The sequence below is a fragment of the Drosophila hydei genome, unplaced genomic scaffold (genome assembly GCF_003285905.1).
Source record: "Drosophila hydei strain 15085-1641.00,03,60 unplaced genomic scaffold, DhydRS2 tig00000453-arrow-arrow-pilon, whole genome shotgun sequence".
Lineage (NCBI taxonomy): Eukaryota > Metazoa > Arthropoda > Insecta > Diptera > Drosophilidae > Drosophila > Drosophila hydei.
Window position 1 is genome coordinate 175,949 of NW_022045735.1, and position 20,645 is coordinate 196,593.

At 51.0% G+C, this 20,645-nt stretch overlaps 2 protein-coding genes across 4 annotated transcripts; one reads left to right on the forward strand and one right to left on the reverse strand.

Moving 5' to 3' along the window:
• The first annotated feature begins 4,184 nt into the window (after positions 1 to 4,184).
• Positions 4,185 to 20,613, forward strand: LOC111598350 (CAD protein). Of its 3 annotated transcripts, none has more exons than XM_023313557.2 (7): positions 4,185 to 4,268; positions 6,473 to 10,457; positions 10,517 to 10,621; positions 17,727 to 17,866; positions 17,998 to 19,855; positions 19,919 to 20,302; positions 20,380 to 20,613. In XM_023313557.2, exons 1-7 carry the CDS (start codon positions 4,258 to 4,260, stop codon positions 20,587 to 20,589), a joined length of 6,693 nt encoding a protein of 2,230 aa, XP_023169325.2. In that variant the 5' UTR covers positions 4,185 to 4,257; the 3' UTR covers positions 20,590 to 20,613. The 3 variants fall into 3 exon arrangements, with proteins under 3 accessions (XP_023169325.2, XP_030080143.1, XP_030080144.1); XM_030224283.1 differs by having other exon boundaries at positions 4,201 to 4,268; positions 6,476 to 10,457; positions 20,380 to 20,589; XM_030224284.1 differs by lacking the exon at positions 4,185 to 4,268 and adding an exon at positions 4,600 to 4,824 and having other exon boundaries at positions 20,380 to 20,589.
• LOC111598351 lies at positions 11,123 to 15,775 on the reverse strand. Its single transcript, XM_023313558.2, has 2 exons — positions 15,069 to 15,775; positions 11,123 to 14,131 (listed from the first exon to the last, which is right to left on the reverse strand). The coding sequence occupies exons 1-2, from the start codon at positions 15,704 to 15,706 to the stop codon at positions 11,608 to 11,610; spliced, it is 3,162 nt and encodes a 1,053-aa protein (XP_023169326.2). The 5' UTR covers positions 15,707 to 15,775; the 3' UTR covers positions 11,123 to 11,607.
• Positions 20,614 to 20,645: the final 32 nt, after the last annotated feature.

Consider the following 20,645-nt stretch of genomic DNA (forward strand, 5'->3'; position numbering starts at 1 on the left):
ATTTGTTATGCTTTTGTACTACATACATATACATATATATTTATATACATATATATATATATATATAAATTATATGTTTTCCAGTCCTGTGGTGACTGAAAGTTAGGTTGAGAGGCGACTGTGCCTCTTATTGCTGGCCTCGGGCTCAGACAATGAAATAAGCCATTTAACGAGCAAATGACGGAGTGAATATTTATTTAAGCGGTTTACTGGAAGAACGCTTTTTAACCCTGCTTTTAATTGTTCTTTTTTGAATAATCGAAACAGTTAATTTTATTGGTTTTTCTTATTATATTCACTATTTTTAGTTTTACTTATATGACACCAATTTTTAGCATGTCCTATCAGTACGAGTTAAAACACGAGACTGATCTATATTTTTACAAATCATAGCCTCACCGGCGTAAGTAGAGTTGCTCTTGCCAGGGCTGTTCCTTAACTTGTCTAGCACCCGATAATAAGTGTTGAATAATACCTTATATTAAGTGTTATAAGCTAACTAAGTGTTATAAGTTAACTACCCCCCCCTCAAGTGTAAGGTCGTCCTCGACCGACCCAATTCCAGCGACGACTCCTCGCAAGTGCTTCGCGGACTTCTTTGCGTCGATGATCCACCAAAGAGTGAGGCCAATGCAGATTAAAGCACAGCATATGGCTCCTCTTTCGGAGTGCCGTACAACGACACATCATCAAAGTGCACCATTTCGGTTCCTTGGTCGCATATTAGCAGCGGTGACCAGCGAGTCGGTGCAGGTGTTCTCGAATGAAATCCGCAAGTCGTTCTCATTCACATTCAATACGGAGCAGTATGAGCAGCGTACTGATTCTTCGCTATCGCCGTTCAGCAGGCGCTTACTAAGCTTGCTCTTGCGCCTACGTATGTGGCGTCTGTTGAAGCTGTTGGTGCCCGACGTGGACGTGAGCCTTGGCATCGGATGATGCACACCAAAGTTGTGCAGCTGCAGCGACTTGAGTGTGGCTGGCGCCGTCGATGACTGGCCGTGCACGTGCCCGTGATGGCCGTGATGACTGTGTCCCACCACTCCAGCGATGCTATGAGCCGTTACTGGACGAGTGATGTGTGTAGTCTGTCGGCGCGCTCAGCTGGCGATTGAATTCGGCCTTGCGGCGCGTCAAGTCCGTCAGGCAGTATTTGTTCAGATGGCCGTTGCTGGAGACAGGGCTCTTGGGCGATGATGCCAGATGCTGCGTATAGGCCGAAGGAGTTGCTGCTCACGCTTAGCTTATTGCCGGCGTTGTGCAGCAGATTGTTACAGTTCTTGCCGCTGATCTTGGCTGCCAGCGACTGCGACACCGGCCGACTTTTTGCTAGGCGCCCTGTACTCCTTGTCGTCGCTCTCGCTGCGCACCGATGCTCGATACGCAGGAAATGTCTTCGTCTTGCTCTTCAGCGAGCCGTTCAGCAGTAGCTGCTGTTGCCGTGCGGCAACTGCCGACAATGCCGGCCGCTGCAGTTGACGTGACGCCGCTGCCGATGAGGATGAGGATGAGCCGGCAGCTGTGGAAGGTGCCGACAGAGATGGACAGCGGTTGGAGCAACCTGTGGCTGTGAAACTTCTTGAATTAATGCAGTTGGCGGTGTTTTGGGGATTTCTTGACTTGGTTCTAGTATGGATGAAGAGTCGCTTGGCTCTGCCGCCGCGAAGAACTCGTTAGTTGTTGCTTCTACTGTTGGTGGTGGTGCCGTGAACAAGGGGATTTCCTCAACGATTCCGCTTGTAGATTTGCCTGCTGTGGTTCTGGCTTAGCATCCAACTGTGGTGCGAATAGAGCTGTTGCTGGTCCTTGTGAAAATATGGGCAAACTCTGTGATGTTGGGAATAATGGAACTTCCGAAACAGGTGCAGTTGACGGTGGTGCAAATAGTGTAACCTCCTGATTTTGATTTGAAGAGCTCTTTAGCTCTTCCCTCTGAGTCGGTGACTTAAAAAGGTTGTTGCTTGTATCTGGTGTAAGTCCTTGTGTTGCGTTAGTCGGACTGGAAAAGAGAGGAACCTCCTGAAGTGTATCGGATAGTGCTGGTGCAAAAAGCGATGTAGTTGCTTCGTGAGTCTGAAAGAGGCCCGTCGATGCCTGTGGTGTAAACAGCGATGTTGCTGGCCCAGTTGGGGGTGGTGCAGCCGCAACAGAGGAACTTCCTGGCTTGGCGCTGGTGCAGCTGACGGAGCTGGCGCTGTAAATAGGGCAACTTCTGTAGGCTGTGCTCCAAAAGGATTAAAAATAGCAGCAGGTGCTGCGAAGGGTGCAAAGGGCGTGGCTGTTAAAGCTGTTTGCTGGCCAAAGCCTGTTGCGGGCACTGCAGTTTCCTGAGCTGTCAGTGGACTCTTGTAGAGTCTGGTACCCTTCTGCAGGCGGTACGAGGAGTGTGCAGGTCCTGCCGCTGGTGGTGGTGCTGCTACTGCCGCTGGTGGGGGAGTTGCTGCAGCCACTGATGGCGGTGCAAACGTTGGAGTACTCTCGATTAAACCAGGTGCTTGAGCAGCTGTCAGTGGCTGAGGGACAGTGGCTACTTGGGTGACTGTCGGAATCTGAGCGTATGTCGCTGGCGGAGCAGTTGCCCCAGGCTGAGTAAATGTCGGTGGTACCGCGGCTGGCGTTGGCTGAACACCGGTTGATTGCCCAGAAACAGCTGGTGCTGGCGTAAAGAAGTTACCAACAGACGGAGCTGCAGCAACTACGGAAGGATTGATGTAACCACCTACAGTGGGTGGTGCTACAGTGGGCGAAAAATAATCAGCAGCAGCAGGCGGAGCTGCAGGCGTAAAAAAGTTTGCAGGCGGCTGCGGTACGGCAGCGCCGGATGTGCTTATGTCAAAGTAGCCACCAGAATCAGCTGGATTGTAGCTGGCTGGTGGGGGTGGCGCAGGTTCGTTGGTTCTGCCTGTGGCCGATTGCACTAGACCCGAAATATTCTGTAACACGCCAGTGGGCACTAGACTAGTGAGTGAGAAGAGACCACCGCTCTTGCGTTCCTCTTGAACGGCTGGTGGTGCAGGCTGCTCGAATGCTGCTGCTGCCGCCGCTGCCGATGGCTGTGTGGGATATGGCGGTGCTTGGAAGGGATCAACAGCTGGCACTGGCTGCTGTTGCTGCTCGGAGAGACCTGGTATGGGTGCGTATAGCTTCTTTCTGGCACTAATGCGATAAGTGTTCTGTCCGGCCCCACGTTGGGCGCCAATTATATGATTTCCATTTTTTAGCATGTCCTATCAGTACGAGTTAAAACACGAGACTGATCTATATTTTTACAAATCATAGCCTCACCGGCGTAAGTAGAGTTGCTCTTGCCAGGGCTGTTCCTTAACTTGTCTAGCACCCGATAATAAGTGTTGAATAATACCTTATATTAAGTGTTATAAGCTAACTAAGTGTTATAAGTTAACTTATATATATATCATTTACTTTTACACAATATGTATAACACAGGCACATGACGTATATACCAAAATATATATATTTGTGTATATACATATATTAAACTTAATAAATACTGCATTGAATTGCAACAGTAACTAATAAGTTTCTTTCCGATCTGTTTTCCTTCACCATCTTTTTTATTTTTCATGGAGTTATCTTTATTCGCGCCGGCATTTCAGGTTTGAATTTGCCGCGCAAAAAGCTTAGCGTTGCCATGCTAATTAGAAATTTAAAGTTGCCGCACAAAGTCATCGGCTTATCTGTGGAGCGCTGTCAACATATCGACGCAGCGTTGCCACTCTTGCGCACAATTTTTGAAATTAATTTTAACGAAAGCAAGGCATCATTAAATTGAAATCCTTATTATTTTATTTTATTTTTTTTATATTTTATATTTAATATTTTTTTTTATATTTATATTATATTTTAGCAAATATCAAAATAATATATATATTATTTTGATCAAATCTCAATAACCGAAATATACATGTACAAGTTGAGCTCAACTGCTACAGCCAGTGTTGAAAGGCGAAGTTTATTTTGTTCTTGTCTTTTTTTGACAATTTGACTTATGATTAGGCGCCAAGGTCATTATTTTTAAAAGCAAGCTCGTCATCTATTTAAATTATAAAAATTAAAACAATAAAGAATATTGTACACAATGTATATATGCTTGCCTCAAAGTCTAAAAGAGACAAATATCGATAGAATACTTAAATACGGTATTTGCTAACAGCTGACGCGTGCTATTAAGGATGAAGTTGTTGCTGCTGCTGTTTTAGCGGGGTTTTTTGGCTTAAAATACTATTGGAAACTCTTATGGCTAAAAGGTAATGATGATAATGTTGATGTTGCTCTTACTTTACGATATCTAAAAATCAGATTGCTTTGCACAATGTGTGAATACGCAAATTGGTATATGCAAACAATTTCTCACGAACGAAGCGCATAACGAAAGACACGAGACTTGATCTGCCGAGCCCTTTGGCCATCGTATGTATGTGTGCATAAATATATGTATGTGTGCATGCATGGCTGCTTGTTCTCTTCACACTCTTTCAATTACGCGTGGTCCTGAAATTTATTACGCTCTCGCGCATATATGTATATGTGTGTGTTTGTGTATGCTCAATTGCCAGTTCTTTCGTCTGCGAAGCTCCGACAGCATGCCGACTTGCACTTGAGTATGCTTACTTTGGAACGGCGTTTGTTAATCAGAAAAAGTTCAATCTGCGGCCAAGCCAGTTGTTGTGTTCGGCTTGCGTAGTGCGTATAAAAAAACACGTGCGCAAGTTTTGCCTCTGGCAAACAGAACGAATCGTCGACTTGGCGTGAAATTTTTAAAACACATTTGGGTGATATTGGAAGTGAAAAAAACGACGGCAGGTAACTTATAGCTGCTCTCAATAATATCAATATTAGCTGTGCACAATTCATAATTAAATCTTACTATACTCTCTCACACGTGCATGCCTGAGCGTCTGTGTGTGTGTTTGTCTGGCAATCTGTCTGTGAGTGTGTGTCTGATTGCAAACCTGTTTCATGATCTTATAAGAACATACACGTTTGTTGTCCAATTGGAATATGCTAGTAGCAGAAGTGCGTTGAAATGAACATATCTGATTAGAATGTTCGGATTTTTGTTTTATATATTTATATATAGTGAGCGAGCATATTAAATATAATTTACATTTTGAATATACAGTCCTATACGGGAATGTTTTAAAATACACTTATCTCTTTATCAGAGTTCTGTGAACGGCGCATATACTCCATATCATATCTGTATACATGTGTGTATTGGTATGTGTGTATATGTATGTATGCATGTGTGTATGTAAATATGTCGATATGGACACATTGAATATTTCCTGCATCGAGGGCATTTCAGGTACTGCATTCATGATAAGCCCGCCATGCGGTGCAACCGAAATGCACAAGAAACTACTTAAGCTACAGAATACCCTACAATACGGGTATATTGCTTAGCAGTCGTGGCTGATCAGTCATGAATGAAATATAATCAAGCAAATCTTCTACTCTTAACTATTTCAAATATGTGTATTTGAAGTTGAAGGACGAGATCTTTGTATATATATATATGTGTATATATATATATATATATTTCTGAGATTTTCTTGTCCCGTCTTAATCCATTCACTGCGCCTTTCTATGCAATTTTCAGCGCTTGAAGTTTGTTTATTGATTTTCGCACATTTTTGCAAATCGTGTGTCGCCTCTATATCCAATCCGTTACTTAAAGCCTCAGCCTGAACTTCAATTGCAACGCAAATAAATAATTTTTGTTATTTATTATTTATTTATTTACTGCCCAAATGGAAATTGAGTGCTAAATTGTCTTGTTTAGCAGACTCAGCTCAGGCTCTCCGCGAGTGTAAGCAAATCTTATATTTCAATCCATCGTCGGCTGATAGAGATAAAGATGCCTAAATAAACATATTTTTGAATGGGGGAAACATGAATCCCATGTGGCGGATAGATGGAGGGGGACAGAGGGATGAAGGTAGGGAGGGAGAGATAGATAGATAGATATATATAGAGAGAGAGAGGGAAATGCACAGAGAAAGAGGAAGAGAAGAGGGAGAGAGAGAGGGAAATGCATAGATATATATATATATATATATAGAAAAAGAGAGAGAGAGGAAGAGGAAGAAAAGAGAGAGAAAGGAAGATAGATAGAGAGAAGGAGGGCAAGAGGGGAAGATGCATAGGAAAAAGGAGAAATACATAAAGAGAGAGATGCATAGAAAAAAGAGAGGGAGAGAGATAGATATATATATAGATATAGAGAGAGAGAAATGCATAGAGAGGGAGGAGAAAAGGGGGAGATGCATAGGAAAAAGGTAGGAGATACATGGAGAGAGAGAGAGAGAGAGAGAGGGAAAGAGATGCATAGAGGTAGAGTGTGAAAGAGAGAGAGAAGGAGAGATATTGATAGAGACAGTGTGTGAGAGAGAGAACCTTAAAAGCATCCCGATCTGAATAATCATTTGTGATATTTGATCTCATCTAGCAGCGCAATGGCCACAACAGATACAGATTGTTACCTCGAGCTGGAGGACGGCACGGTGATGCCGGGCTGCTCTTTCGGTGCCAAGGACGTAGCTACAAGTGGAGAGGTGGTCTTCCAGACGGGCATGGTGGGCTATACGGAGGCCTTGACCGATCGCTCGTACAGCGGACAGATTCTGGTGCTGACCTATCCGCTGATTGGCAACTATGGTGTGCCGGATGATGGGCCGCTGGACGCGTACGGGCTGCCGGAGCCTTTCGAGTGGTTCGGCGGTGCTGTTCAAGTGTCTGGCCTGGTGGTGGGCGAGATATGTGACACGCCCTCGCATTGGCGCTCCAAGCGCACCCTGTCCCAGTGGCTGGCTGAGCATAGGGTGCCCGGCATCAGCGGCATCGATACGCGCTGCCTAACCAAGAAGCTGCGCGAACAGGGCAGCATGCTGGGACGCATCGTTTACGTGGAGCCGCGCGAGCAGGCGAAGGTCGTGATCCCGGACCCAAACGAACGCAATTTGGCCAAGGAGTGCGCCGTTAAGCAGATGCTAATGTTCAAGTCGCCGCAGGGTCCAGCTGGTCCGCGCATTGCCGTCATGGATTGCGGCCTGAAGGTGAACCAGATACGCTGCTTGCTGCAGCGCGGCGCCTCAGTGCAGCTGCTGCCTTGGAGCGCACAACTGCAGGCGGACCAGTACGACGCGCTGTTCCTCTCGAATGGACCCGGCAATCCGGCCAGCTGTCAGCAAATCGTCGAGCAGCTGCAGCTGGTCTTGAAGGCTGGCGACAAGCCGATCTTCGGCATCTGCCTGGGGCATCAGCTGCTGGCCACAGCCATCGGCTGCACCACCTACAAGATGAAGTACGGCAATCGCGGCCACAACCTGCCCTGCCTGCATCGGGCCAGCGGTCGCTGTTTGCTCACGTCCCAGAATCACGGCTATGCCGTCGACTTGGCTCAGCTGCCTGGCGATTGGGAGGAGCTGTTCGTCAATGCCAACGATGGCACCAACGAGGGCATTGTGCATCGCAGCAAGCCCTACTTTTCGGTGCAGTTTCATCCGGAGCACCATGGTGGTCCGCAGGATACCGAGTTCCTATTCGATGTCTTTCTCGATGCCATACGAGAGCCGGCGAAGAGCGTGCCAGAGCTAATCGCATCCAGATTGTGCGCGACACGACCCGAACCGCATCCTCGTCCGCGCAAGGTGCTCATCCTGGGCTCCGGCGGCCTGTCCATTGGCCAGGCCGGTGAATTCGACTACTCCGGCTCGCAGGCCATCAAAGCGATGCGCGAGTCCAACATACAAACGGTGCTGATCAATCCGAACATTGCCACGGTGCAAACGTCGAAGGGCATGGCCGACAAATGCTATTTCCTGCCCTTGACGCCCGACTATGTGGAGCAGGTGATCAAGTCGGAGCGGCCCAACGGCGTCCTGCTCACCTTTGGCGGCCAGACGGCCCTCAACTGCGGCGTCGAGCTGGAGCGTGCGGGCGTCTTTGCCAAGTACAACGTCCGCATTCTGGGCACGCCCATTCAGTCGATCATTGAGACGGAGGATCGCAAGCTGTTCGCCCAGCGGGTGAATGAGATCGGGGAACGTGTGGCGCCCTCTGAGGCCGTCTATACTGTGGCTGGGGCACTGGAGGCCGCCGGCCGTCTGGGCTATCCGGTGATGGCACGCGCTGCCTTCTCGCTGGGTGGCCTCGGCTCAGGCTTTGCCAACAACGAGAACGAACTGACGACGCTGGCCCAGCAGGCGCTCGCCCATTCCAGTCAGCTGATCGTCGACAAATCGCTCAAGGGCTGGAAGGAGGTCGAGTACGAGGTTGTCCGCGATGCCTATGACAACTGCATCACCGTCTGCAACATGGAGAACTTCGATCCACTGGGCATACACACCGGCGAGAGCATTGTGGTGGCGCCCTCGCAGACCCTCTCCGATCGCGAGTACCAAATGCTGCGCAGCACCGCGCTGAAGGTCATCCGGCACTTTGGGGTCGTCGGCGAGTGCAACATTCAATACGCTCTGTGCCCCCACTCGGAGCAGTACTACATCATCGAGGTGAATGCCCGATTGTCGCGCAGCTCGGCGCTCGCCAGCAAGGCGACGGGCTATCCGCTGGCCTATGTCGCCGCCAAGCTGTCGTTGGGTGAGCCGCTGCCGGAGATTCGCAACTCGGTGACGGGCAACACGACGGCCTGCTTTGAGCCGAGCCTCGACTATTGTGTGGTTAAGATACCGCGCTGGGATCTGGCCAAATTCATGCGTGTGAGCAAGCACATCGGCAGCTCGATGAAGAGCGTCGGCGAGGTGATGGCCATTGGACGCTGCTTTGAGGAGGCCATACAGAAGGCACTGCGCATGGTCGATGGCGACGTCCAGGGCTTCGATCCGTATCTGGCGGCCGTTGACAAGGAGCAGCTATCGGAGCCCACAGACCGTCGGCCCTTCGTGCTGGCCGCAGCCCTGCGTGCGGGCATGTCCATCGGGGAGCTGCACGACCTGACCAAGATCGATCGTTGGTTCCTGCACAAGCTGCAGCACATCATCAAGTTCTATGGCAAGCTCGAGTCGGCCGGCAGCCAACTGACGCCGTCTCTGCTGCTGAGCGCCAAGCGCCTGGGCTTTGCGGACAAGCAAATAGCCATGGCCACCAACAGCACTGAGCTGGCGGTGCGGCAAAAGCGACACCAGCACAACATTCGACCCTTCGTCAAGCAGATTGACACCGTCGCAGGCGAATGGCCAGCCAGCACGAACTATCTGTACAACACGTACAACGCGTCGGAGCACGACGTCCTCTTTCCCGGTGGCCACACGATCGTCGTCGGGTCGGGTGTCTATCGCATTGGCTCCTCGGTGGAGTTCGATTGGTGTGCCGTCGGCTGTCTGCGCGAGCTGCGCAATCTGAAGAAGTCGACCATCATGATCAACTACAATCCGGAAACGGTGTCCACCGACTATGACATGTGCGATCGGCTGTACTTCGAGGAGATTAGCTTCGAGGTCGTCATGGATATCTACGAGATGGAACGCTCTGACGGCATTATCCTGTCGATGGGCGGCCAGCTGCCCAATAATATTGCCATGGACTTGCATCGCCAGCAGGCCAAGGTGCTGGGCACCTCGCCCGAGTCGATTGACTGTGCCGAGAATCGTTTCAAGTTCTCGCGCATGCTCGACCGCAAGGGCATACTGCAGCCGCTGTGGAAGGAGCTGACCAATCTCCAGTCGGCCGTCGAGTTCTGTCGCGAGGTGGGCTATCCCTGCCTTGTGCGTCCGTCGTATGTCCTGTCCGGCGCCGCGATGAATGTGGCTTACTCGGACCAGGACTTGGAGACGTATCTGAATGCCGCCTCCGACGTGAGTCGCGAGCATCCGGTGGTCATATCCAAATTCCTCACCGAAGCCAAGGAAATCGATGTGGATGCCGTTGCGGCCGACGGCCAAATCCTGTGCATGGCCGTCTCCGAGCATGTGGAGAACGCGGGCGTTCATTCGGGCGACGCCACACTGGTCACACCGCCACAGGACCTCAACGCAGAGACCCTGGAGGCCATCAAGCGCATCACCCGCGACTTGGCCAGCGTGCTGGACGTGACTGGGCCCTTCAACATGCAGCTGATTGCCAAGAACAACGAGCTCAAGGTCATCGAGTGCAATGTGCGAGTCTCGCGCTCCTTCCCCTTCGTCTCGAAGACGCTCGATCACGACTTTGTGGCAACGGCGACACGCGCCATTGTCGGCATGGAAGTGGAGCCCATCGACGTGCTCCATGGCGTCGGCAAGGTGGGCGTCAAGGTGCCACAATTCAGCTTCTCGCGTCTAGCCGGCGCCGATGTCCAGCTGGGCGTCGAAATGGCCTCAACGGGCGAGGTGGCCTGCTTCGGCGACAATCGCTACGAGGCCTATCTGAAAGCCATGATGTCCACCGGCTTTCAGATACCCAAAAATGCAATTCTCCTCTCCATTGGCAGCTTCAAGGTGCGTTAACGAACATTCCTATCATTGACTAAATATGTGACGAGTATTCCTAAACCCAGCACAAAATGGAGCTGCTCTCTTCCATTCGTGAACTGGCCAAAATGGGCTACAAGCTGTACGCCTCGATGGGCACCGGCGACTTCTATGCGGAGCATGGCGTTGATGTGAGTATTGTTCGAATGAAGGACGATATAATTTAGCCTCTTTAATAGTTGCTATAGCTTGAGCTTCATATGGGCTTAGTAGCGGTTTCAGATATAGAAATGTTTTCTGCATAGCAAGTAGATGGTTCCAGGAATCCCATCGAATTCAGAATCCATTAAATTCCTTTTATATATAATAAGTCAACGAACACAAAAGCGTATAAAATGTGCAACGCCCTCTGGCGTCGAGCACGGAACTTCTCGGCAACAGCGCCGCTTCTACGAACACCGCCAATGCACTGCTTGGCGGAAAAGTTGTAAATCTAAACTAAAGAAAAGTATGCAAACATTTGAATGTGTGCGTGCCACTGCTTGGCACTGCTTGCTAAGAGGCCAAACGTTTTGTTTAATAACTTTTGTTTTACTTAACGGATTTTAATGAAACTTTCAACACATCATTTACATATTTTATGACAATATTTGCCAGCTTAGTAAAAATGCCACTAGCTCTTCAGAGTGCTGAGATCGAACAGACATGCAGACAGCCGGACGAGCAGACAGGGCTTAATCGACTCAACTCGTCTCACTGATTAAGCCACGTTTGCATTGGCATTAGCTATGACAAGCTGGTCTAAGACTCTCCCAGCTGAAATGGCAAAATGTATGGCATATTTCGGCAATCAAACGTTCTAGATAAATTGAGTAATAGCTGAAATATAGCTATCGGAAATAGTTACACTCTTGCTGGGTCAGCCTATGCCAAATTCCAGCGATAGTCGATTTAGTTGGACCGGGTAACATCAGCTACTATATACTATATATATATATATATTTCAGTGAAAGAAACGCTGTAATTTTGCTTGTATGTAAAGAGCTTAGTAAGATACGGATAGTTAGTCCAGAAGTCGATACGCCGTGGGGTCTTTCGGTTATCAAGACAGAGTCTAATCGGCCATGACTGAAGGCTATGTCGATTATCTTGTTGACGTTATGCTATTTGCTAATTGCTAATTGAAAGCGCTCTTCACCTTTTGTGTGTTGCGTTTGAACAAATCGCGCAATTCGTCACGCTTCGATTCCGGCGCCAAGGTTTGCATGAGCTGCTCCGTCTTGGTGCTCAGCGCTTGAAGTGCTCCCGGATCCAGTTGGAGGCGCTGGAAGAGCGAACCGAGCAGCACGTTGCTCTCCTTGGCTGTCTCTGGCGGCGGTGGCTCCACTTCCTGTGCCACGACAATGATGTCGTCAGGCGGCTGCGGCTGCGGCTGCGGCGTACGCCTAGCGGTGGGCGGCGTGGGCGGCTGGAGTGGCAGCACCTCGCCCGTATGTATCTGCACCACATGCTCAACAAACTTGAGCGACTTGCGGCGCATGGGGCTCGAGTTGCCACTCACGCGCGGAGTGCTCTGATTGCTCTGGCCGGCGCGCTCCATGTTGCTAGCCGCCTGGCACAGCGCCTCCGTGTAGTGATGGGCATTCTGGGAGCAGCCCAGCTGCTGGTAGAGACGGCACAGGCGCTGTGCCTGCTCCAAGTAGAGCTGTGCGTGCTGGGCATTACGAAACTCCGTTGCCTTGGCCAGCATGGCCAGCATGTGGTCGAGCAGCAGCTCCAGCAGATTGGTGCAGCGCAAGATCTCGAGGCCGTCGTTGAGCTGCGGCCCAGCTGCTGTGGGTAACGACAAGTTGCTGGACGTATGCGATGCCTGCGATGCACGTGGCATGAGCAGCGGCATGTCCAGCGTGTTGGAGTCCACGGAGCTGCGTCGCTGCTCCTCGGCCAGCTTGAGCTGCTGGGCGCGCAGCATTTGTGTCTTGCGACGCAGCTTGCCGCGCGTTCGCTCCTGATGCTGATGCAGTCCGAGCAAGCCTTGTGCTGCGTCATGGGACTCCGGCTGCTGCTGCTGCTGTTGCTCCTCCTCATCCTCCTTCACCTGCTGCTCAACCACTGGCAACGGTTGCCGCGAAAACTTCGCCCAGCTGCGCAGCTGCACATAGTCGTGCGTCACCAGATTCTCGAGCAGCCGCTCATAGTTGAGCTTGGGATAGAAGTTGTCGGCGTGCTGCAGGTTGCGCAGCGCCTGGAGCACGTGCATCAGCGGCTGCTCGGCGATGCCGGCCATGATGGTGCGCAGCTCCATGAGCGCATCCTCGGGCACGTGCTCGAACAGATTGCGACGCTCGATGAAATAGTCGCTCAGCTGCTTCTTGGCCAGGCAATCGGCGAAGGAGCGCACGAAGCGCACCAACTTCTCGCCGAGGAACTCCTCGGGCCAGTCGTTGCTGTGGCGTTCGCATTGCCAAAATAGATGCGTGCGCAGCTGCTCCATAATGTGACCCATCGCCTGGCACTTCTCGTTGACGAACGTGCGCACCAGCACCTTCATCAGGAGCAGCACCTTCAGCTGCATGCGCGTCAAGTGCCGCTCCAGGAACTGTTCCGCCTGGGGAAAGACGATGCGCCATTCCAGCTCGCGGAACGGATTGCGTGCTCGCTTCGGCGTATAGCCCACGGGCACCACATGAAACCCGAAGGATTGGATGCGCTTGCGCATCAGCGTCGTTGGCCACTGGAACCTGTCGCCCGTGTGCAGATTCGTTAGCTGTGGGCGAGCGCGCAGATTGAACTCGAAGGCGCAGTCCGGCCAGCTGTGCGGCACGTGTATGGCTGGGACCAGCTCCTCGGTGGCCGTGTAGATGCTGCAGCCGCGATAGCTACCAGCGGCCAGCTGCGCCTGGCTGATGCCCAGCTCCCTTGCCAGCTGCTGGCGCAGCAGCTCGCCAAAGTAGTTCATGAACTGCTGAGAGCTGAGGTAGCACTGCTGGAGGAGATCACGACGTCGCTGCTGCTCCATTCTGCATTGGCGCAGCACTTGCACTGTCTCGTAGCCGGAAGGACTGCTTTGCTGCTGCGTCTCCTCCTCGTCGCTGTCGGTCTCATTGCTCTCCACGTCGTCGTCGTCGTCGTCGCTCTGCTCCAGCCAGGCTGGCAGGCAGCTGGCGAGCCGGCGTATGCAGGCCTCGGGCAGCACATTGCGCTGCAGTGGCTCCCGCATCAGCTTCAGCTCATCCATGGAACGCTGCGTGTTCAGGCGCGCTATGTACACATGATCATAGTCGCCCTCGCACCAGCTGCCTCTGCCCGAGCCAGCTCCGACGCCAGTGCTATAGCCGGAGCTGCCATCCGTGTAGATGCCATCGATATCGATGTCGCCCTCATCGCTGCTCGGACTGCTCGGGCTGCTGCTCAAGCGTCGCACCGGCGTCGGCATCGGCATCGGCTCGCGCAGCTTCAGCCGCACATAGCCCAGCCAACGGCTCTGCTCCAGCTGCTGCACATACTGCGACCGGCAGGGCGTTGTGCTGTAGTAGTCCGTCTCCAGCAGCACTTTGCAGAGCGCAGCTATCGAATCATAGTTGGCATCGTTCGGCCTAGCAATGTCCACATTCTCGAACACCACATAGGTCAGGGACCTCTGCAAGGGTTGCGCCTTACCCTGTGACTTGCCGCCGGCCAACTGCCTTGGCGGGCCATCGCTGTGTGGAGTAGAGGCAGGTGAATTGGGCTCAGTAATCCCTGAGAGGAGAGGGATGCACAGCAAGTGTGAAGGGAGACAGGACAACACAAATGAAGAGAGCAGGAGATAGAGGAAGACTGAGAGAGGAAGTGGGAGTGAGAGAGGGAGTAGGAGTAGGTAGACTGAGTCAAGGAGAAACAGAGGAAGAGAAAGAAGGGGCAGAGGAAGGGAGATGGCGATAGAGAGAGAGAGATATAGACAGAGGAAAGAAGACCCAACCTAAGGAAGAGACAGAGGAAGGGGAATCAGAGAAAGGAAGAGGCAGAAAAATATATACAGAGGAAAGGAGAAGTAAATGAAGAGAGAGGGAAGATAAGAGAGAGAGAAGAGAAAAGAAAGAAATAGACAGACGAAGAGAGAGGGTAATAGAGAAGGAGTTAAGCATGGAATGGAGAGCCAGAGAAAGGAGAGACAGATGAAGGGAAAACAGAGATTAGACACAAAAAGAGATACAGAGGAAGGAAGAGGTAAATGAAGAGAGAGGGAAGACAAAGTGAAGGAAAGCGAAAGAAATAGACGAAGAGCGAGACAGGAAGAGAGAGGCCGATAAACAAGGAGAGAAGAGATAGACAAAAGAATGGAGAGTCAGAGTAAGGAAGAGAGGCAAAGGAAATGAGTGAGAAGGCAAGAGAAAGAAATAAACAGACGAAGGGAGAGAGAGAGAGAGAGAGAGAGAGGGAGAGAGAGAGAGAGAGAGAGAGAGAGAGAGAGAGAGAGAGAGAGAGAGAGAGAGAGAGAGAGAGAGAGAGAGAGAGAGAGAGAGAGAGAGAGACAAAAACAGAGCCACAGACGAAAAGACCTCTCTCAATTAAGCCTGCCTGGCAAAGGATCTTATACTCAGGACACACAGGACTCTGCGAGATGATTCTAGCTAGGAATATTCCCCACGGACTTACATCGGCTTGAAGAGCAGACGCTTGGCCACAGCTGCATCGATGGCGCTGGCATGCAGCAGACTGTGCTCGGTCAGGGTCTGGGCGCAGGCGCGTTGCTTGGCCAGCAGCTGCTCGTCGATGGCGGCCAGCTCGTGCTCGAAGTGGCCAAAGAACTGTATGCCCAGCAGCAGCTGGTTGAGCAGGAACGTGTGCAGCTGGCGCTCCAGCTGATACTGTGTCTTCTGCTCGATGATGCGCTGGTGCTCCTCGCGCTGCTGCTCCAGCGTGCGTGCATAGAGAGCGCTGACGCATTCCGTGGCGCTGCTGCCGTTGCTGCCGCCGAGCAGACGCAGCTGAGGTGCCAAATTGTGGCTGCCACGAATGCTGCCGGCGTTGCCGTTGCTGCCACGCAGACTGCCCCGCGGGCCGTTGCCATTTGCCTTGGTCTTTGACTTGGCCTTCGAGTCGCTGCCGACGCCTCGTTGATGTCGACGCTTGCGCGCGTTGCGCTTCTGCAGCTTGGCCAGCTGCCGTTGACGCTTCTCCTCCTGGCGGCGACGCTGCTGCGATTGCAGCTGCGGCGCCTCAGCTGCCTGCAGCTGCTGCAACGGATTGGGCAGCGTTTCGCTGTCCTGCGTCTTGGACCAGTTGCAGCCCATTAATTGTGTCTTGCCTGGGAGTGAGTTACTGCTTCCTAGCTGATATCGATCAAAACTGATCGAAACTGATCAAATTCCATTTGCTTACCAATGCCAGTGTCGTCGATGTCGTTGTCGTTGTCGTTGTCGTTGTCGTTGCCGCTGATGGTTGCCTAGATAAGATCAGCAGAGACTCATAACAACAATTAAACATGTTGCAGTCGGGTTTCAGCGATTACCCCATGCTCGTTCACAAGCTTTGCCAGATGGAGTCTCTTCTCTGCTCGTCTTCTTCCTTTCTCTCTCGTCTTATATGTATTATTTCTTATATCATCTTGCTTCTGTCTTCTATCTTCTCTCTTATCTCTTACCTCTTACCTCTTAGTTCGCATCTGTTGTCTCCTCTTCGTTTCACTTCAGCTTCTCTCTTGCCTCCTGTCTCGCTTGTCACTTGGCTCTTTCCTATTCTCTCTTCTTTGTCTCTTATCTCTTAGCTCTTATCTCTCATTTCTTGTCTCTTTATATTATATATTATTCTCTTATATTCTCTCCTTTATCTCTTCATTAATTTCAGCTTCTGTCTTCTATCTTCTATCTTCTCTCTTGTCTCGCTTGTCTCTTCCCTATTCTATCTTCTATCTACTTCAATCATTTCACTTCAGCTTCTGTCTTCTATCTTCTCTCTTGTCTCTTAGTTCCCTCTTCACTATTCTTCCCTCTTCCCTTGTCTATCTACATCAATCATTTCACTTCCCATTTCCTTCCTTTCTCCCCGCTCTCCATTGTCTTTTCTTATGCCATTTAACTTTTCTCGTTCATCTGACCTCGATCGTTATCGATTGTTATCGATCTCAAGTGAGCAGAGCGCAAAACCAATATGCCCGTTTTACACACCATTGCAGCGCGCATAACAACAACAACAACAAGAGCAACCAATCCGCGACAAGTGTTGCTTCTTCCTACGCTTCCGGCCAGTCAAGTGGAGGCATTGTTATCAAGCTTTCTGTCGTGTAAACACGACAATGGCCACAAAAGACGCATGCGAACGGCACAGGCACAGTGGGGCAATGCCAGCAAAATGTGCTAAAATAAATAAAAACAATTTCCATTTGTAGGAAATCGAAATAAAGTGAAAGTAATAAGAGTTTTCGACTAGATTAGTTATATTAGAGTAAAAATTGATTCCCAGACTCGATTCACTGTGTAGTTGTATAGCTACGCAATCGTATAACTATTTACCTAAATACTGCCTATGTAATCTGAGACTGGTTTACAGCAATGATCGTGGGAACTACTTTTAACCCAGTTATGACAGCCATGCCTATATCCATATAAATCTAGTTAAAAAGTGAATTATTAATCCAAAAACAAAAAGTCGTAAATCTCCATATTTAGCTCAGATATCAAGCAAATCGATATGATATATTATATATAGTACCAAGAACTAATTTGAATAGGGGTTTTTTTTTGTATATTTTTTAAAATATTTTTCTCTAATTGTTGTGTTTTTTTCCGAGCCTAATGGACTATATAATAATGCGATTAGTAAATCTACTTTGTAAACATTTATCAGAATACATTAGAAATGAGAAAGGAGATCTACAGATCTGGTTTCGCAACTGCTGCAGCGTAATACGGAACTGTATTAAGTAACGGCGATTACACGACTTCGATAATTGTTATCGATAAGTGTTATCGAAGTGGCCTGTGCTTTTCTTTTCGCTTTTCGTATTCTATTTATAAATATAATCTATACATAGATTGTTTCTAAATTGAGCGCGATCGATAACATTGATCGATAACCGATAGCTATTAGAAGGTATGCACTTCTCGCCGCCAGCCAGGTTGCACTGTGCACTGTTTACATTTATTTATAGCCATTATTGTCCACATACGAGTGCATTATCATGTAGCTCCATAAAGATCCAATATCTTTATATGCGCTAGGCAAACATTTGCCAGCTAATGGCTAATGGCTGCATGATTTGGCCTTGAGGCCCTGTGCTTGCATTATAAAATACGAAATTCTTGTCATTTGCAGGTGGAGTCTGTACAGTGGACATTCGATAAGACGACACCCGATGACATAAACGGAGAGCTGCGACACTTGGCCGAGTTCTTAGCCACCAAGCAGTTCGATCTGGTTATCAATTTGCCCATGCGTGGCGGCGGCATACGCAGGTAAGCTCCAGAGTGTCCAGAGTATTTCTCCATATGAACTCTATAGGAGAATACAAATATTAGATCCAAATATCTATACACATGTATGTATAATATATATAATCGCCTTTCTATGCGCTTTTCATGATCAGGGTCTCATCGTTCATGACCCATGGCTATCGGACACGTCGCCTAGCCGTCGACTATTCCATACCCCTGGTAACGGACGTCAAGTGCACCAAGCTGCTGGTGGAATCGATGCGTGTGACTGGCCGCAATCCGCTCATGAAGACCCACACCGACTGCATGACATCGCGTCGCATTGTTAAGTTGCCTGGCTTTATAGACGTGCATGTGCATCTCCGAGAGCCGGGCGCCACACACAAGGAGGACTTTGCCAGCGGCACGGCAGCCGCTTTGGCTGGCGGCGTCACCATGGTCTGCGCCATGCCCAATACGAATCCCTCAATCGTGGACCGAGAGACGTTCAATCAGTTCCGCGAGCTGGCGCGCGCTGGCGCTCGCTGCGACTATGCGCTATATGTGGGCGCCTCCGATACCAACTGGGAGCATGTCTCGGAGCTGGCCAGCCAGGCGTGCGGCTTGAAGATGTATCTGAACGACACGTACGGCACGTTGAGGCTCAGCGACATGGCTGCCTGGCAGCGTCATCTGTCGCGCTGGCCCAAGCGAGCGCCCGTCGTCTGCCATGCGGAGCGACAGAGTATGGCCGCTGTCATTTTGCTGGCCCATCTGCTGGAGCGGCCGGTGCACATTTGTCACGTGGCCCGCAAGGAGGAGATTCAGCTGATACGCGCCGCCAAGGAGAAGGGTCTGCGTGTCACCTGTGAGGTGTGTCCGCATCATCTGTTCCTTAGCACACGCGACGTGGAGCGCTTGGGCGTTGGCATGGCCGAGGTGCGACCGTTGCTCTGCTCGCCCGAGGATCAGGAAGCGCTGTGGGAGCACATGGAGTATATTGATGTCTTTGCCACTGACCATGCGCCGCACACGTTAGCCGAAAAACAATCGGAGCGACCGCCGCCCGGCTTCCCCGGCCTGGAGACCATATTGCCAATGCTCTTGCAGGCCGTCAGCGAGGGTCGACTCACACTGGAGGACATTAAGCGTAAGTTCCATCGCAATCCGCGCAACATCTTCAATCTGCCCGAGCAGCCGCAGACGTATGTGGAGATCGATCTGGACGAGGAGTGGACCATCAACAACAACGAGCTGAAGACAAAGGCACAGTGGACGCCCTTCAATGGCACCAAGGTCACGGGTCGCGTTCATCGCGTTGTGCTGCGCGGCGAGGTGGCCTACATTGATGGCCAGGTGCTCGTCCAGCCGGGCTTTGGGCAAAATGTGCGCGCCAAGCTGCCACTGCCGCAAAAGTCCGAAATGGAAGGCAGCGAACTGCCCAGCGATATGGATGCCAACGACACCTTTGCGCGCCTCCTGACCGAAGGCACCGGCGCCGTTGGCTCACGTGCCTCGACCGTCCATTTCGTGGATGAGGCCAGCACGAGTACATCGCCGGCTGCGGGCAGCTTCTTGCGTCCGGTGTCGCCGTCGCCACGCCTGCGCCTCGACTCCTCCAGCAATGCGACCCTAAGGGAGTATCTGCAAAAGAATTCGCTGTTGTCGGAGCCGAAGCCCGTCGCGCACTGCTTGGTGGGCAAGCATGTGCTCTCTGTGGACACGTTCGATAAGGAGCGGCTCAACGATCTGTTCAACTTGGCGCAGCTGCTGAAGTCGCGCGTGACCAAGGATCGACCCGTCGACGATTTGCTGCGCGGCAAAATCATGGCCAGCATCTTCTACGAGGTGAGCACACGCACCCAGTGCAGCTTCAGTGCGGCGATGCAGCGTCTGGGCGGCCACGTCATCAACATGGATCAGGTCACCTCTTCGGTGAAGAAGGGCGAAACGCTGGAGGACAGCATCAAGGTGATGGCCAGCTATGCAGATGTTCTGGTGCTGCGTCATCCCGAACCAGGCGCCGTTTCGGTAAGCCCAGCTACGTAAATCCATCAAAGTGCGAATATATCGATTCGTCTTTTCCATCCACAGCGTGCTGCATCGTTTTCGCGAAAGCCTCTGATCAATGCCGGCGATGGGGTCGGTGAGCACCCCACGCAGGCGCTGCTGGACGTGTTTACCATACGTGAGGAGATCGGCACTGTCAACGGCCTGACAATCACCATGGTCGGCGATCTCAAGAATGGACGCACCGTCCATTCATTGGCCCGCCTCCTAACCCTCTACAATATCACGCTGCAGTATGTCGCTCCGTACGGACTGGGCATGCCCGAGGAGATTATGCGATATCTGCAGGAGCGCGGCGTCACCCAAGTAATCTTTGACACCATTGAACAGGCGCTGCCCACCACCGATGTTCTCTACATGACACGCATACAGCGTGAACGCTTCCAGACCGAGGAGGAATATCAACGCGTAAGTGAAAATGATCTGAATGGAATGAGTAAAGACCGTGAAACTCACGCCGTGCTCCACATTTCTTTCGCTTGCAGTTCTGTGGCCACTTCATAGTGACGCCCAAGTTGATGACGCGGGCCAATAAACGGACCATTGTGTTGCATCCATTGCCGCGCGTCGAGGAGATCAGTCGTGACTTCGACTCGGATCCACGTGCAGCCTATTTCCGGCAGGCGGAGTATGGCATGTACATTCGCATGGCGCTGCTGGCTATGGTCGTTGGTTGCCGCAGCACGGCGCTTTGAACGGATTTAACAACAAATTTTTTCTATTTTTGTACTTTTTTTCGTATGTATGTGGT

Excerpts from the sequence above, each read along its gene's own strand:
- LOC111598350 (XM_023313557.2), top strand. Across the intron at positions 17,867-17,997 it reads CGTGGCGGCGGCATACGCAG|GGTCTCATCGTTCATGACCC; the intron begins GTAAGCTCCAGA and ends TTTCATGATCAG. Across the intron at positions 20,303-20,379 it reads CCGAGGAGGAATATCAACGC|TTCTGTGGCCACTTCATAGT; the intron begins GTAAGTGAAAAT and ends TTTCGCTTGCAG.
- LOC111598351 (XM_023313558.2), bottom strand. The coding sequence starts at position 15,706 with ATGGGCTGCAACTGGTCCAAGACGCAGGACAGCGAAACGCTGCCCAAT. Across the intron at positions 14,132-15,068 it reads CGTCTGCTCTTCAAGCCGAT|CGATGGCCCGCCAAGGCAGT; the intron begins GTAAGTCCGTGG and ends TACTCCACACAG.